This window comes from Cyphomyrmex costatus, unplaced genomic scaffold, assembly GCF_001594065.2.
Source record: "Cyphomyrmex costatus isolate MS0001 unplaced genomic scaffold, Ccosl1.0 scaffold24, whole genome shotgun sequence".
Lineage (NCBI taxonomy): Eukaryota > Metazoa > Arthropoda > Insecta > Hymenoptera > Formicidae > Cyphomyrmex > Cyphomyrmex costatus.
In genome coordinates, this window is record NW_017276477.1 from 274,643 (window position 1) to 291,705 (window position 17,063).

Below are 17,063 nucleotides of genomic sequence, written 5' to 3' on the forward strand. Positions count from 1 at the left end.
GTAGTCCTTTACAGAAAAAGGTCGGGATTTCGCGAGATGGCCGCTCTCAGATTTCTCTTTGCTCTGAGTCCTAGTTTCTCTCTGTCTCTAGTAAAAGATATTTATGCGATATAAGCTGTATAAAATCTTCCGTTAGTGATTGGCTAAATAAATAAACGGCTTGTAGCATATACTTGGCATTGGTGGACATTATAGTAAATATCGTGGTGGAAGCTCTATTGAAAAATTGTTCATACGAAGGGGTTTCTAATCAATTTGCAATTTGTTTCTCTGGAATCGATAACGCATAGGAAGAAGCAGGAAGCTACTGTTGTCAATTTATATTTTCCAAAAAAATATGCCATAGTTCTTTATCATTCTTTATAGATATCTTCACGAGAACTCTGCAAGGCTAATAACATGAGCAAGGTACAGATATATCAATCCTGGGTTGTTATTGTCTCAGTCATTGTATAATGTTTCGAAAAGAATTAAACATCATTTTATTATGAACGGAATTGTTAATTATTTAAATGTTATTTCGGAAAGAGTTAATTTAAAGAAATATGAGATTTATATAAATTGTTTTCTTTAATTAAACATATAAAGTTGTGAGAAAAATATTTGATGAATTTATTATCTTATTTATATATTGATACTTTTGTAAGAGAAAGAATTTGTTTACTGCTTATATAGATATATATATATGTTTTTATATGTTATTAGATCTCGCGTTATCCTTCGGATGGCAAGGTTTATGTAGGAGATTTAGGGAGCAGTGCTAGTAAACAACAATTGGAGGATGCATTTTCCTACTATGGATCATTGCGTAATGTCTGGGTTGCTAGAAATCCTCCAGGATTTGCTTTTGTCGAATTTGAAGATCCTAGAGATGCAGAAGATGCTGTGAGAGGACTGGATGGTCGTATTCTATGTGGAAGACGTGTTCGCGTGGAATTGTCAAATGGAAAGAAATTAAGAGACAGGAGCTTTTCTAGAAGAGGTGTTGGAAGACCTTTTCATCCAGAAGATAAATGTTATGAATGTGGTGAAAAGGGCCATTATGCAAGAGATTGTCATCGTCATAGAAGTTCTCGTAGAAGAAGGTGAGTTTTAAAAATTTTTCCTTTTTTTTTTTAATGGGCTTAATAATTATTTTGATATGTAAGAACTGTATAAAACATGAATGGATCAAGTTTATGTACATATATATATAATATATATATATATGTATACATACATATAAGTCATTCCATTCCAAGATGCAAATGGCTTTGACCATAAATGGATTGATCCTTTTTATGACTTATGAGGACTTAAATTTTAACTTTTTGTTAGTAGAATTCAATGTTACATGGTAATTTTTGATATTTTCATTATTATGAAATCTTCATTGGGCTATCGTTAAAGAACTTTTAGAGTAAACTTGCAATTACTGAAGCATAAGAGACTAAAATTTTTCTGTTTCCATATATTAAGGTTTTTGAGAGCTTTAAGTATGAATCTGCAGTCATAATTGTGAAATTCACAACGACAGATCCAATATAACAGTCAAATGTAATCAATTTCTAAATTATGATTTTTTAAAATAAGACTCAGTAAAACAGGAGTTTTTTGTGTTAATCATGAACTTTTTAATTATTAAAGCGGATTTTGAGATATGAAATTTCACTTTACTCAAAATTCAAGATTGATCTAATATGGTGGATGAAATATAGAAATTATGTTTTATAAATTTAGGTATTGCAAATTTCATTTCAATAACTATAAATTCATGATTATCAACCTAAAATACCTCTGTATACTGAGTCTTGTTAAAAAAATTAGAATTTAGAAATTGGCTAAATTTAGCTGCCATATTGGATTTGCCATTATGAATTTCACAATTATGACTGCAGAGATTTATATTTAATGACTCCAAAAACCTTAATTTGTGGAAATAGAAGAAAATTTTATGTTTCTTTGGTAATTATGCAAGCTTGTTCCCAAAATTCTTTAATGATAGCCCATTAAGGACCCTACCATGATCACCATAATAAAAATATCAAAAATCAATGTGACATTCAATTCTGAACTAAATTTAAGTCTTCATAAATTATAAAAAGGATTAAACCATTTATGCATATATACGCGTGTGTGCGTTACGTTTAAGAAACTATATATTAAATTATATATTGTATATGCAAGTTCCTCTCTTTCTGCATATATTATGGAGAATTAACTTGCAAGATAGAAAAGGGTTGTAGCATGTTACAAATAAATACAGATTTATATTTCTTGTTTTATATAAACCTCAAGATGATGGTTTGTATTTACCAATGCAAAGATTCTTTTTTGTGTCAGCCATCTTTGGATTTAGGCCTTTAATTAGACGTTCTATTTATATATAATAATTGGGAAACAAATATTTATAATAATATATACATGATTTCCATTGAGTTGTGTGAAATTTGCTTGATTAAATTGAAAGATTGTATATGGATTCTATTATTTTATTTAATGGAGATTATAAATTACTTAGACATAACTGGTAATATATATAATAAAAAAAAAAAAAGATATTTCTACAAACATAAAGAAACTAAACTTGTAAAGCGGCCAACGTAATATTGCCCGTTATTTATAGGAGTTGCGGCTGAGCATACAGCACACACATGTGAAATGTGTGTTGCTACTCGACATTGTCGCGCGAGATTCGCCTTGGGTTCACGTTTGTGACACACACTGCGCGTCGTAGTTACAGCGTAGAGCACTCCACATCTACTTTGGGTTTCCCTCTGCACACTCTGCGGGCGAGAAAACGCGGCAAACATGGGCCGTAACCGACCGGACACGGGGTGGCTAGTTCTACGCACTGCTACGATACTGATCCGCTGACCACTGACCATCACCCTAAATCGAGAGTTTATGCACGTCTGGCACTCCTGGTGTTCTTCGTTCAGCTATCCATGATTTCTGCCTAGTCGTCGTTTTCGTCGTAGTCATCGTTGTCGTCGTCGTCATCGTCGTCTTCATCGTCCTAATCATCGTCATCGTCGTTGTCGTTGTCGTCATCGTCGTAATACTTAACGATTGCTGAGAGACCAAATTTTCAGCAGTCTCGTCTCTAGCCACTCTTCATCCGTTCATCTCGGACCCTCTCGTAATTTTATCTGCATAAAGGGCTCATCCGCTCTCCCTTCTCGGTACAGCTATCGCGCATGCAATCCACAATTGTCTGCTATAAGCACAGCCAGGAAAGATGGTATATAAGTAGAATAGTCAAAAGTATAGTATATCTTACGAGGATTAATATACATGGCGGAGTGAATTTTGAATACAAATGAATTCACTTCATGTTATTATGTATAAGCAAATTTGCATGACTTGTGAAGATAGTTGCATTTATTTATGGAAATAGTTGAACAGTCTTGTTAAATAAAAATTAAATATACTTTTATTATGAATATGTAAAGTTTAAAGATTTATAGTTTATAAATCAGAGTTTAGTTAACTAATTATACCGTTTAGAGAGAGAACTCAATATATATCTAAATATTACACTTTCAATATTTATAAAGATGATGCTTGTCATCTAATAGATAATTAGAGTAATTATATGTAAATTAAAAGGTTTATTAGGATCAGGTTTCTTCATTATTTTTCGCTGTTAAAGGGAGAGATATGTACTATATAAAAATCCATAAAAAAAAATCAAATCTTTACTTTTAAAAATTGTATTATATTTCATATTAATGTTCTGTAGTAATGGATAGGCAAAATATATGCATAGCTATTTTTTTTAACACTTATTTATTATGATTTTTACTTTAGGTGGTCTCGTTCGCGATCAAAGTCCAAATCACGATCGCGATCACGGTCGCGATCGCGTTCTCGTTCCCGCTCAAGATCTCGCAGTAATCGTTCGCGTTCGCGCTCATCACGGCGCAGCCCATCTCGGAGCAAGAGCGTTTGTGCCAAGGATAAATATCGCAAGAAGCGGAAGTCTGTTTCCAAAGATCGAAGCAGGTCGAAATCTCGATCAGGTTCCAGATCACGAAGCAGATAAATGGTAAATACATGGTAAATATCACTTATATTGTCATGATTGAATGTGAACGTAATACATTGTGAGTTTCTGTTTCAGTGGATATGGATTTAATTTGACGTTTACCGAATTTCTTTGATTTAATTAGAGAACTACGATTCCTTCAATAGTTCAAGCAATTGCAGATTAATCTATTATTTAGCACATTGTATCAGCTCACGTGTTTTTGTAACATGAGAATACCATAACTTCATATAAATTAACGATTATTATTCTATATCTATATAAAAGAAAATACTGTTACAGGAACGTATAGTGTTATTTTATCGGCTACGGTTTTTTCAAGTCCGTCATATTCATTGCTCCTATTTAAGTTACTGTAAAACAGTGTTCAATAAAACTTTTTAGATGCATTCGATGCATTTTTGGATTGTACCGTACATTCAATCATTATTTATCTTGCCGAAATCCCAAGTTCCCACATCGAAGCGCGCGTGCAATATATATGCAGCGTAAAAGTTCCTTTTCTTCTTTCCGTTCATAAACATCTGCGTGTCCTGATATCTTTCATGCGTCGTCGCCGAGTTTTCCTCTCTCTCTCTTGAAATTTTTTTGCATTATCGGTACTCAACGGCAATAAAGCAGCGAGTTAATAGGCGTAGCAAATGGTGTGATCAGATATTCGCATACATTTTCAAGTTGTGCAGGCAAACTGTACATACTAACAAATAACTGGTAAAGTAAGACTGAAATTATTCAATTGTTTGATGGTTCTCGAAATATTACATATCTTTTTATTTCTAGGTTGAATAAAATTTGTTTTGTTGAATGCTGTTAACTTTGTCACTCGTGAAAAGAGAAAAAGTGTGCATAGTATTATTTGAACTATTTAAAATACATGGTGTGAATACCGCTTAAAATTAAAACGAGAAAGAGAAGAGTGTAACAAAGTGAATGAATTTATTACGTAAGCATTTTCATCGTAATTACTTCATAATTATTATTAGGCAATTATAGAATATAATAAAAAAATTGTACTACTTTGATTAATATACAATAATATACATCTGGTGCTTTTCTAATTTAAAAAAAAATGTAATTTTTATGGTTACAAGAGTACAAATAAATTCGATAATCGTTCATCATCACAATTGGTCTAAATTTCAATGGTTCGGCACCCATGGCTTCAGGCTCGTCTGAGGAAGATTATAAGGAGTACGCAGACTAGTGAAGTGGGGTAGACAACCATAGGCAACGAATGAAGATGCACTACACACGAGACACAGAATGGCAGTATGGAGAAGTGGAGGGAGCTGAAGATGAAAAGGAGAGAAAGAAAAAGAGAAGAGCCGGTGTAGGCAGCCGGTAAAGGCACGTTTTTAGTAAAGCATCGTAAAACGCCGATGATTCTTGCTTGCTTTGGGTTCTGTTCGATCGTTCCGTACATCAAGTTTCGTTGACCTCCCGTTGCGCTTTTTGTTATAGCCGCAGGTTTTATTGTATAATATCGCGGGCGTAATTTGATTAAGTGACGAAAACAAAATTTCTCGCAGTACACAGACACGCGTATCGTTTCGCGTCGTAAGCGTTGAGTCAATTGAACAAATAATCAGGGCCAATTAAGCGTGCGGGCGCAATGACTTCCGCGTACGAAACGACGACAGAACGTGAAGAGCAGAAGGCAACAAGTCCGCACGATACTGTGAGAGTACTTTACAGTCCGGACGTTGTCTCTGACATGGAGGAGACGTCGTCTCGGGCGAATCTCGCAACAGGTGACTCGTATTTCGAGGAATCCACGCTTCTTTCTTCTGTAGAAGTCAGCGTTTCGCCCGATGAATCATTTGGCGGGGATCCGAAAATGTTCGAGAAAGAAAAGGAAAGTAAGGATGAAAAAAGCGTCGGCGTTTCTGTAAATCTTGTAGATGATATTTTACAAATGAATAGATTCAAAAATAGGGAATTGTCTTTTGAAGATAATGAGAGGCATGAGGAAGAGAAATCGGTTTTATTGGCGGATAACATTTCATCGGAAAGCGCATCCATGTGCAGTGCAAAAAGGGAACAGGTTAAGGATCTTGGCAAAGACCAGAAGAATCGAAGCACGCTGGAGATCCAAGTGCTGCAGGAACAGTGTGACAGTGGTATTCACTCCGGGGAGAAATTTCGAGATTCCGCAGTGGAGGACGTGCGAGTTTGTTGCGAGAATGTGGCGGAAATTCGCCTGAGGACGGATAAGAAACCAGATGATTTTGAAAGGGAAATTATCAGCCAGCAAGACAGTGGCTCGTTTTATGATGCAGTACGATCGGGAAATACTGAGCGTGTCTCGATGTTGATCGCCAGCGGTTGCGTGCAAAATCTGGACGAACCGGATTGGAACGTGTCGGGCGATCCACCCCTATTGATGGCAGCAACGAATCACTGCCTTTCTGTGCTGAGGTAGATCTTTTATTTATATAAAAAAAAAGAATAGAATCGTAGAACGCAATCGTTTAGATGAGATCGCATTGCTTTGTATATATAACTTTCTCCTTCCTGCAAGTTATATCTATTTATTAGAACTTTCTGGCAATAAGTTATTCACGAGTTATCGTTAATATTGACAATATTTAATTTTTTAAATAAATTCATTGATCTTTACGGCATTGTTACTCATTATATATATTAGAAATTTATATCAAAACACGATTTTTAAGAATAATTGTACATATTTCTTTAGATTTATCGATAAATTTTTAAATATTTTTGTAAAAAAAAAATCATACAAAGCGTAATATCGAACATTCTTTGTATATAGCTGTGAAAATTTTCTTGGATAAATTGCAATTTATATTTAAATTACCTCATGACGTAAAAGTTAAATTTAAATAATACTTTTTTTTTAAAGTTTATACGTTTAAACATTGAAAATGACCTAAGCGAGGTCGAAACGTCTGTTGTTTATAATTGTCACATTTTATGTTTTGTTTAACTTTTGTTTGCGTTTTTATTATTAAAATTATTGTTTACAATTATTTAATTCTATGTAACTTTCGTTTTCTTGTTTGTGATACAATGTTTTCGAATTTATTAAATATTTTATTACTTCATATCTGGCTCGTAGCCCTTCTACACGTATTATTTAAATTATTGAGCCATACTACTTATATTAATTTTAAATTTAAATGATATTTGCGGCATAGTTATTTTTATTTTCGTGATACATATCTATATCGTATTCATAATATTGTAATGTACATATGTATTATATATTCGTAATATTGGTAAATATTATCCTTAAAAATTTATAACATTTATTTTTACTATATGATAAGATAATATGCGTGCAAACTTTTTACATCTTTTTATTGGCGGATTACAGCACGCTACTAGCAAACGGGTGCGATCCAGCTGTGCGTTCACCGCGGGGTGAGACGGCACTTCACAGAGTAATTCTGAACGGTGGACCGGGTAATGTGTTGAAATTCGTGGAGGATCTCTTGAAATACGACTGTCCGTCAGGCGTCAAAGAGGCTGGCAATGGATCGACTGCGTTGCACATGTTGACTCGTCAACTGGCTCACACATCGCTAAAATCCCTTCGTCATAATTTCGATGCGGCTGTGAAGACGCTAGAATTATTGACGCAAGCTGGACCCGTTAATGCTAAGGATCATCAAGGTCGAAGTGCCTTGCACATATTAGCATCGTCAACTATCTTTGGTATACGGCCATGATGTTTGTTATTTATTTGTTTTTTGGGAGGAAAATCTTTTAATTTAAAAAAAAAAACCTTTAACTCTCTCTTCCATTTACTTACAATTAAAAGTTAGGTGTTTGATATTTTTAATGAAAAATTTTTTAAGATTATACCATTTTATATTCAACAATTGCATCTTTTCAATCCTGTGTACTTTTACACAATTTGTTTCGAAACAAAAGATATTTTTCCGTACAAGCAATGACAAGACGCGTGACTTTTTGGAATAACAAGTTGATTATTCTCGCACTCCAAAACGAAAACAGCTTTAATGGCACGTTATCTTACAGATAACAATCACAAGACCGACATCGAGTCGTTGATTGGTACGCTTCTGGCCAGCGGTGCGGATACTGCACTGAAGAATGATCGCGGAGAGACCGCTTTACACGAGAGTTTGGAATGCGGTACATTAAACACGGCGACATTGTTGATACAACACACGCCGACAGGCATCACGTCACGATATGGTGAAACCCCGTTACATATAGCATCGCGAAAGAACCATGTTGATATGGTGACGAAGCTACTTGTGCACGGCGAAGATCCTGGCACGCAGGACGCCAGCGGGAACACTCCGTTGCACCTTGCATCAGCGAGAGGATTTCATCAGACGGTGTCACTGTTAGTCACCTCGCCCTTAGCTCAATTGGAGAAGGTTAACATTGACGGTCTGACGGCGTTACAAGTCGCCACTGAGAGTGGATTCGCTAACGCTGTCAAGATACTGTTGAAGGCTGGTGCTGATCCTAGCCAAACCATGCATTATTGCGCGACCATTCTGCGCCGTCATCCCGACATCTCGCTCTTAATCGATCACGAATTGACCAGACGTCGACAACTTGCCGCCTGATTCGTTTTCCCACTAACATCCGACAATTTGTTTAAGACAGCTAAATATTATTATAAACAGAATGCAATTATCAGACTTGTTGCTCAATATTGCAATACACGTTTAATACATGCAGAAATTATGTAATATGTTCAATCATAATATACATTTGTTGCCACAAATCCCGCTGCGTATTAAAGTGCACTTAAAAGATTGCAACATATTATCTACATATATTTTACAAATAAACATTAATACTGTTATCGTGATTATCGTTTTAGTTAGGTTTACTTGTTATCGTCATGATTATTTGAACGGGAGTTAATAAATAAAATAATACGATTTTTATAACATAGTGTATATTTTATAAATCTATCTATATAATATGTCTATATAACATAATATTGATATGAAGCGAAAATGAGTAAAACAAGAGCATGTATATACAGCTCTAAGTATAATATAAATAGATTTTTAAATATTTTCTTCAAAGTATATATCACATGATATCTGAAAGGCTGTGTTAGAATTATGAAATAGATATTATATAATGATCGTATAATCGTATAATGCACATAATGTAATTCATTATACTTTTTGTTAATTTAAACATCAAGACACTGTATAAAAATAAATGTCTTCCCTATTTTTTATAGATTTCTTTTATTACACGCACTGGAATAAAATAAAAACAAACGTACAAATTATAAATTCTTTTCGATAATTTAAATTTTTCCGATCATTATGAATCTTTTACAAAACCTGTCTCACAGCCATGAAATTTTATCAGATGTAATTGATGTACATTTTGTTTTAGACTACAGCAGTTGTATATGTAAAATAATTTATGAAAACATTCGCCAACATGAATCGGGGCCGATCGCATAAAATGTTGATTGCATTTTAACAATAACATTAAAGAGATTACGTTAAATGCATTTCAAATAACAAATAGTTATATTCATTATGGATTTGTACAATTTATTGTTTAAAAGAAATGAAGAAATGATAGGCATATATAGCATCACTGTTGCACAAAGTGAGACATGTTTTCAACTTTTAATGGCCTACTGATAAGAAGCTTTTAATGCTGATTCTACAATGAGTCGATAGTCAGTAGTCCTAAGTCTTATCGATAAAGTTGACCAATAGCCAACTTGTACGACTAACGCTGATTGACCAACTTCACCGAATTAAGATTAAGATTTCCGACTCATTGTAGAATCAGTTTTATAATATTATTTGTAGTTAAGATACACACATGTGGTATGGCATATACAATACATATGTCTATACATATATCCAAACATACATATACACACGTATCAATTAAAATTTAATTCGATGTATGTATTTATAATACAGGCTGCTATATTGTATACTGAAGATTGACAAGATGACACTATCGCTGTGTTGTATTCATTTAAAGAACTTGTATATAGCACAAAAAAGTCTAAACTATACCTTTAAGCTCTGAACGAACATCATTATAAAACAGATTTTAAGCGTCTTTTGGTCTATACATTCTACTTGTATTCATAAAACGGACAGTATGTTCTGCAGATATAATCGATTACACACGTTCATTTCGTTCATTACGACAGTCTTTAATTTCACTTTCTAAATTTAAAAAAACTTTAATCTTATTAAATTATCTCCCTCCCCTTAATTATAATAAAATAATTCTGGCACAAGAAAAAGTTATAGATTACATCATCAAAACCGTGTGTGGATTCAGAGATATTATAACAAAAAGCTTGATTATACATTTTGCCCCTAATCTTATTAAAATATTTCTAACCGTTAATCTTAAAAATATATTCTTTGGATAAAAAAAGTATATTCTTAAACATAAGCATACACGCATTCACAATATTTAATTTAACGTATTAAACGCTGATATAATTTTGTTAGAAGTGTAGGCCAACGATAATATTGCAATACACATATTTATAAAACATATAAGTTAAAGATACGCGAGCGCGAATAAAATTAATATATTTAACAATTTAAAAACCAAGATTTCTTTTAGCAAAACTTTCGCGCATTCGGTTTCGGGAGTATGATACATAGGCTATAAAAATTTTTATCTGCCAAGCATTGTACATTATTCATTGTGTATTTTTTATAGGTTTTTCAATTGTAAAACGGGAAGATGTTGTATAGAATCTTTCATATATTATGCATACATAACACTATGCAATATATCAGAGCTGAGCATTATATTATATAATTTTTGTTCATTTCGTTATATAAACAATAATTTACTTGATCGTTTAAATGATCTTTTTATCTAGACAAGGTTACATAAATTCTTTTTTTATACGAATAATGATTATTTCTATAATTAATATATGAGAGTATTATATTTATTAAAAATAAACTGAAAATAGTCCTTTTTTTTACTTTTTCTCTCGTTCTAGTAAAAAAGAGATTTTTCCCCATTTTTCTAACATTTACTAATAAAGGCTTGTAGGCCTGAATTCTTTTCGCTATTTAAACAATGAAAAATGAAATAAATATATATTACTTCAATAGATAATACATATCAGAGATTCGAAGAATAAACAAATTTTTCACGCTATAAAAGATTACTGGTAACAATGCTTTAAAATTTATCTTTTTTCATATAAAATTGTTAAATATTACTCAGGAAAAGAGAAAGAGAGAGAGAGAGAAAGAGAGAGAGAGAAGTGTTTCATATTAACTTATTCACTACCAATTTCCAACATTTCTCTTTGTGATTATTGTAAACTCTCTCGGTATGATTGTGATGAACAATATTTCTTTAGACTGCAGAAGATATTCTATTCACAAAATTTATCATAGAAAAATAATATATGTAGATTATTACCTGAAATAGCTTGTTTATTATTTGCAGACGCATTGCATTAAAAGATATTTAAAACTATGAAAGAAGTATTTTCTTTATATGTTTATGAATTATTCAGAGATCTACTAAATATTATATTATCAATTAATTCAATTTTTTCAAAAGTGTTCATGCGTATTTCTTGAAAATATTAATATGGAAAATTTTTATAATAAAAAATGATGTTAATAAAATATTTCTATATCAGAAGAATAAATTGTATTGTTAATGTAAATTTTATATGATTTGTCAATTTTATTGAGAAGGATCCTAATATAGGTTAAAACATGTAGTGATTCAATCAATTTTGATGACAAATTATGTAATATTTAATTGTATTGTACAGGAACATCTTGTTGCTTGACTCTTAAAGCTTTTTTTTGTTTAATTTTATGATTTATTTTGTGAGTCTATTTATTATTAAATTATTTAATAAAATAAATAACATATTCAGACTAAAATGCCATCAAATTATAAAGGATGTTTGAGAAGTAATAAAAAATTTATATTTATTTATAGGGGTAGAATGGACTCAACTGAGAAGAAAAGACTAAACGGAGAACACGCGTTTTAATTTTAATTATTTGGTATATTCTTTTCTTTTTATAATCAATCATTTGTAACATAAGGGCTGCAACTCCAAAATATAGCATCCAATTAATTTTGCTAAGTATTTATATATGGCAGTGAATATGTTAATATTATAGATAATGAATATTTTCTATTTCTTTTTTTAATATATGTTTTTAACCTAAGTATCACTTTAAAATCTTCAAATATATATACTGTATTTATTCTATACTTCAATATTAATCTGTTATTAAAATTTCCATTTTTAAATATCGAATTATACTTCTTTTCTAATGTCAAGGATTATTTTCTGTTTTCTTTTCGATGGAAGCGCTTTCCTATCAAATAATTTTCAAATAATCAAAAAGTAACGTAATAAACAATTACGTTGTCAGAAATCATGCCAACAGCCATTTTTTTATGCAAATAGGAAATAGCAAAAAGGAAACAGGCATATATTTACATATAAAAATAATTATATAATAATAAGTCTGCGTAACATTTGGCATTCAGTAAACGAGAATGGATTGAAATGGATAGCGAATTTGCGCTTCTGATTTTTAGAATCTATTTGAATCTAAAAATAATATAATTTGAACATGATATGGATATAATGCATCTGAATTAAATACGACGATGGCTTATTTCGTATCTTAATCATTTAAGACCAAAAATACTTATGTCGTAAATGAATTAGCCATGAATATATAAGCAGAGAATAAATTTGACACTAACTCTCTGACAAATCAAAGACTAGTTTTTGATTAAATTAATATAACTGATTTGTTTACGTCGTTTATGATATAGTAGAATTTTGTGGTAGTGAGCTTTCTTCTTCTCTTCTTTTCATTGATATAAATTCTTTCAATTGATTTTCTACAATTTATTCTTTTAACTTTTGTCTTATTTTCGATTACTATCAGTATTATAATTTTTCACACAATATCGAGGTTCTTTTAATTATGTAGAAGTGGCTCGCTATGACAAATTAGTTACTATGCATATATTGTAAATACAGTTTTATGTAAATGTCTCTGAAGAGGGCTAAAAAATGAGCCGAAATATACAAGATCGTCATTTAATAAAGAATATTGTGTTAAATTTATATATCGATTTGCGCAATAAGTATCACGCCTAACTGCTATTGCCCTTTTTTACTCAATTTCTTTTTTAAAATGAATTGTGTAATTTTCAACTCATTTTTATCCATTCTCGTTTACTGGATATTTCGGTTATCTTATAATTAATAATGTCTTGTCCTTATCTTAAACAATCCCTTAAGCTAGTATTACAATTCATCTGTTTATTATCATACAACAAGCTTTCCAAGCCTATTGTTTAGTTATAAGACAAAGAAATTCTCGGATCTCTTTATCCTGCAGCCAATTAACATGCTTGAAAAATGTATGATAAATGTAATATTAGCAAAACTTGTTATTTATGTGACTTCACAATCTATATGAAATCACGAATAGCAAGTTAAATCGAATTTTTGCTAACAAAAACTGAAATTTAAGTTACATAGAAAAATTTACCTAATTATTTAACGTTCAATTATTTTACGTTTTTCTTAGATTACTAATAATATAAATGTATGATATATTTGATATAAATCCAATTTTTTGATAATGATTATAAACATATAACTTAACAACATGTACGAACTTATCCGTAAAAAATTTATAATTACTTACATCTTGGATGTATTGTAATTTAATTACAGAATTAAGAATTATTGTAAGGAAGTTATCTTCGATTTGAATTAATATGTTATATAAAAAATATATCGATAAAATTTAGTAAATAAATAATATGTATATACGCACACACTCTTTCTCATACATAAAACAAATAGAAATATATATATGTATATATATAATCTTTGGAATTTAATAAATTCCTACACACATCAGCTGTTTTAACAATGACTTTAATATTACTAGTATTATTAATATTAATTATTAATCAATATTAATCATGTCACACATATATCAAATCTAATAAATATGCCATCTACAATCTTAAATGATTAATATCACTTTTAAGTGATTAATATCAGCGATTACATCATACTTTTACACATACTATACTTTATATGTGTGATATTGTTGAGTGACATTAATTTCTATGATATATACAGAGTGTTTGAGAAGTAATGAAAAATTTTGTCACATAGGGGTAGAATGGACTAAAGAAAAAAAAACCTGAGAAAGTCCTCTACCATTTTACAATTTTTGGAATAATTGACTAGATATTAATTTATAAAAATATAAACATTATAAATGGACATTGTCTAGCGACGACCATTACCTCTTGTTATAAACAACGCGTGCCTAGCGACGACAAACGAGCACGGCGCGCTTTGCTGGGCGGTCGTTTCAGTCGCGCGTTTGCATTTGGTGGTAAGCCGGGCGAATTTGGATATTTTTATAAATTAATATCTAGTGAACTATTTATTGGCGAAAATTGTAAAATGGTACAGGACTTTTCTTCTCAATTTAGTCCATTCTACCCCTATGCGACAAAATTTTTCATTACTTCTCAAACATCCTGTATAAATATATATATATTTACAGAAAAAGATGCGGGCACTTCAGCTTCCAATTTCTCCATGTTACTTTGTAAAATGCTAAATGTAAAAAATCTGTCTGCATGGAGTACTAAAAACTCACTCACTCACTCACTCACTCACTCACTCACTCACTCACTCACTCACTCACTCACTCATTCATTCATTCATTCATTCACTCACTCACTCACGCGCGCGTTTCTCATATAAAAACATTTTTTCTATTTTGACTTGGAAAAAAGACTATGAATACTGTTACTCTGATAAAATGCACTGAAAATTTGTACAAATTCATATACTGAAATATCTTATGGCAACAACTACTATGTAGTTTCCAATATGTACTAAGAAACCTTGGATGTTAACATGTAATCAAATGACTTGAATAAATTGCAGAAGCTTATAACAAAACTGAATCAATCTTTCTAAACTTTTTTGTCCTTTTTTTACAGTGAAGAACAATCGTTATACGACAGTCGTTATACGAACGTCGTTTTATATATATATATATATATGATATAATCTATATAAAATATGCTATTTGCTTATTTATTCAGTTACTGAATTATGTCTGCATGGAATTGCTAGGTCGTTTATCGTAGAATTATGACGGGTTTTTCTGCAGCCTTCATTGTCATTTACGAGATTGGGATTAACAGAATGCGAGAGAGCAGCTGTTTTGTTGAAGTCTATCGTGGCATAGCCTTTTTGTGGCTTGTTTGGAGATTCAGGAGGAGAAGGAGCAATATTTATCACAATGTCGGATGTGCCAGTAGGTGTGTCTTTTTTATCCAGATCTAAAACTGCATAATTTACTTCCCTGATTGGACATCCTGTTGGTGTAGAAGGTGCCAAGGGCGATCTCTCAGCTACTGAAGTGCCAGAGAATCTCTTCCTAAGACTCTCGATTTCGCTCGCCTCTAAATTAGCATAGCAATGCCTGGAGCTTTCTTCCACGTCCGATTGTAAGACGGGCAATGGTAGCGGCCGCACTCTAATAGCAATGTTCTCTGTGAGATCTTGTTCGGGACCTATATTCATATATGAGTGTTCAAATCCATCGATATCGTTACTTTCTTCTTTAGGCTGATTTGTTTCACAAGTACTGTGCGTTGGCGAAATTGGATTGGATTCGCCACAGATGTCTATGTTCATATAAGGTGTCATAATCGGTAATAGTGACGTTGCATCATAACTGGATATTTCTGTGTTACACGGAATGGGTATTAATTCCGTTTCCACAGGTCCATTGACGGATATTGCATTATTGATCATAGAAACGTTTTGTGGTGATCTGTAATACCAAGAAAATCATGTAATATCTTATGTATTTTACACCAATGATTAAACAAATCAATGCTACCTTTGTACTGTTCTTGCAAGGCTTTTATTATTGTTGCGCTCCATTTCAATGGGAAGAGACGATAAGACTTCCTCATTGACATAAAGAGAGGACGGATGAGGTTGAGAAATTGGTGGTGGTGGTGGCAGCATAGAAGGTGGTGATGACGAGCCCAATGTTCCTTGGGGCGATATTGGGCCACTACTGCTTCCAACACTGTTTAATCTTCTAATACCATTCTGTTGGCTATTCAGAAATCTAGAATTTATATGATTGTGATTTCTAAATGATATTGGATCCAAATAATTAGGCTCCACATTTTGTACTGCAACACTTGCTACTGACGCAGAATGCGACGGAATTGGAAGGTCTCTGGACTCTGTATCATCTCCACTGTTATTGCGTACCTGTGTTAATAAGAAAGTATTTTCTTCAAATATTGTCATTATCTATAGTTCAATATCAATATTAGGAATAGTACATATTGATATTAACCTGAATTTTTGTCTGTACAAGATTAAACAATTCTTGAGCTCTCCGACATTTAAAGGCATATATACCAGGACCTGTGGAGCAGCGTCTGCCTGACTCAAAACTAAAAAGTCCTTCTAAATCATATCCATACCGTCGCAAACAACGCAACGGCCATTTATGCTGTTTGCCACGTTGATACAATATAATGTCTACCTCTGTTACTTCCAAACGTCCAGGGGAAACGAAATTACCATCATCGTCTACATTCATCACTTGAAAAATGTTAGGATGCAGATCGTTGTCTGCTCTGCTATTGACGCAACCCATTCTTTATTTATCTAAACAAAAACATAATATACAATTTGAAAAGTTTACTTTTTATTAAATCAAAATTATAAATCAATCACCATTGTACATTTACACCAAGAAGCATATTATATGAAAAAAAAAAAGAAAGAGACACTCTTGCAATCCTTATTTTTATCTTATAGTAATCCTGATTATATTCAAAATACACATAGCAGGTAAATAAAGAGTATAATTACTCATGGCATAAAACATTAAGAATGGAAAACAATTTAATACGTTTTCTTAGCTATTGAGTTATGTATTAAAGATCAGATAAGCACCAAATACGACATAGCCAAAACAACACA

General features: G+C 32.0%; 3 protein-coding genes across 4 annotated transcripts; 2 read left to right on the plus strand and 1 right to left on the minus strand.

Moving 5' to 3' along the window:
• The first annotated feature begins 51 nt into the window (after positions 1–51).
• LOC108774198 (serine/arginine-rich splicing factor 7) lies at positions 52–4,264 on the plus strand. Of its 2 annotated transcripts, none has more exons than XM_018540245.1 (4): positions 52–408; positions 706–1,085; positions 3,793–4,030; positions 4,106–4,264. In XM_018540245.1, exons 1-3 carry the CDS (start codon positions 400–402, stop codon positions 4,025–4,027), a joined length of 624 nt encoding a protein of 207 aa, XP_018395747.1. In that variant the 5' UTR covers positions 52–399; the 3' UTR covers positions 4,028–4,030; positions 4,106–4,264. The 2 variants fall into 2 exon arrangements, with proteins under 2 accessions (XP_018395747.1, XP_018395748.1); XM_018540246.1 differs by having other exon boundaries at positions 3,793–4,041; positions 4,106–4,158.
• A 1,378-nt stretch (positions 4,265–5,642) lies between these two features.
• LOC108774217 (ankyrin-2) lies at positions 5,643–8,762 on the plus strand. Its single transcript, XM_018540268.1, has 3 exons — positions 5,643–6,448; positions 7,371–7,711; positions 8,039–8,762. The coding sequence occupies exons 1-3, from the start codon at positions 5,643–5,645 to the stop codon at positions 8,599–8,601; spliced, it is 1,710 nt and encodes a 569-aa protein (XP_018395770.1). The 3' UTR covers positions 8,602–8,762.
• Positions 8,763–15,140: 6,378 nt separating this feature from the next.
• On the minus strand, positions 15,141–16,734 carry LOC108774231 (fibroblast growth factor receptor substrate 3). Its single transcript, XM_018540288.1, has 3 exons — positions 16,429–16,734; positions 15,955–16,340; positions 15,141–15,885 (listed from the first exon to the last, which is right to left on the minus strand). Exons 1-3 carry the CDS (start codon positions 16,732–16,734, stop codon positions 15,141–15,143), a joined length of 1,437 nt encoding a protein of 478 aa, XP_018395790.1.
• Positions 16,735–17,063: the final 329 nt, after the last annotated feature.

What these genes read in the sequence shown, in the direction of transcription:
- LOC108774198 (XM_018540245.1), top strand. An exon ending in AGAAGTTCTCGTAGAAGAAG is followed by an intron (nt 1,086 to 3,792) that starts GTGAGTTTTAAA and finishes TTTTTACTTTAG; the next exon opens with GTGGTCTCGTTCGCGATCAA.
- LOC108774231 (XM_018540288.1), bottom strand. Translation starts at nt 16,734, where the DNA reads ATGGGTTGCGTCAATAGCAGAGCAGACAACGATCTGCATCCTAACATT. An exon ending in TTGTACAGACAAAAATTCAG is followed by an intron (nt 16,341 to 16,428) that starts GTTAATATCAAT and finishes TTATTAACACAG; the next exon opens with GTACGCAATAACAGTGGAGA. An exon ending in CTTGCAAGAACAGTACAAAG is followed by an intron (nt 15,886 to 15,954) that starts GTAGCATTGATT and finishes TTGGTATTACAG; the next exon opens with ATCACCACAAAACGTTTCTA.
- LOC108774217 (XM_018540268.1), top strand. Translation starts at nt 5,643, where the DNA reads ATGACTTCCGCGTACGAAACGACGACAGAACGTGAAGAGCAGAAGGCA. An exon ending in CACTGCCTTTCTGTGCTGAG is followed by an intron (nt 6,449 to 7,370) that starts GTAGATCTTTTA and finishes GGCGGATTACAG; the next exon opens with CACGCTACTAGCAAACGGGT. An exon ending in AGCATCGTCAACTATCTTTG is followed by an intron (nt 7,712 to 8,038) that starts GTATACGGCCAT and finishes GTTATCTTACAG; the next exon opens with ATAACAATCACAAGACCGAC.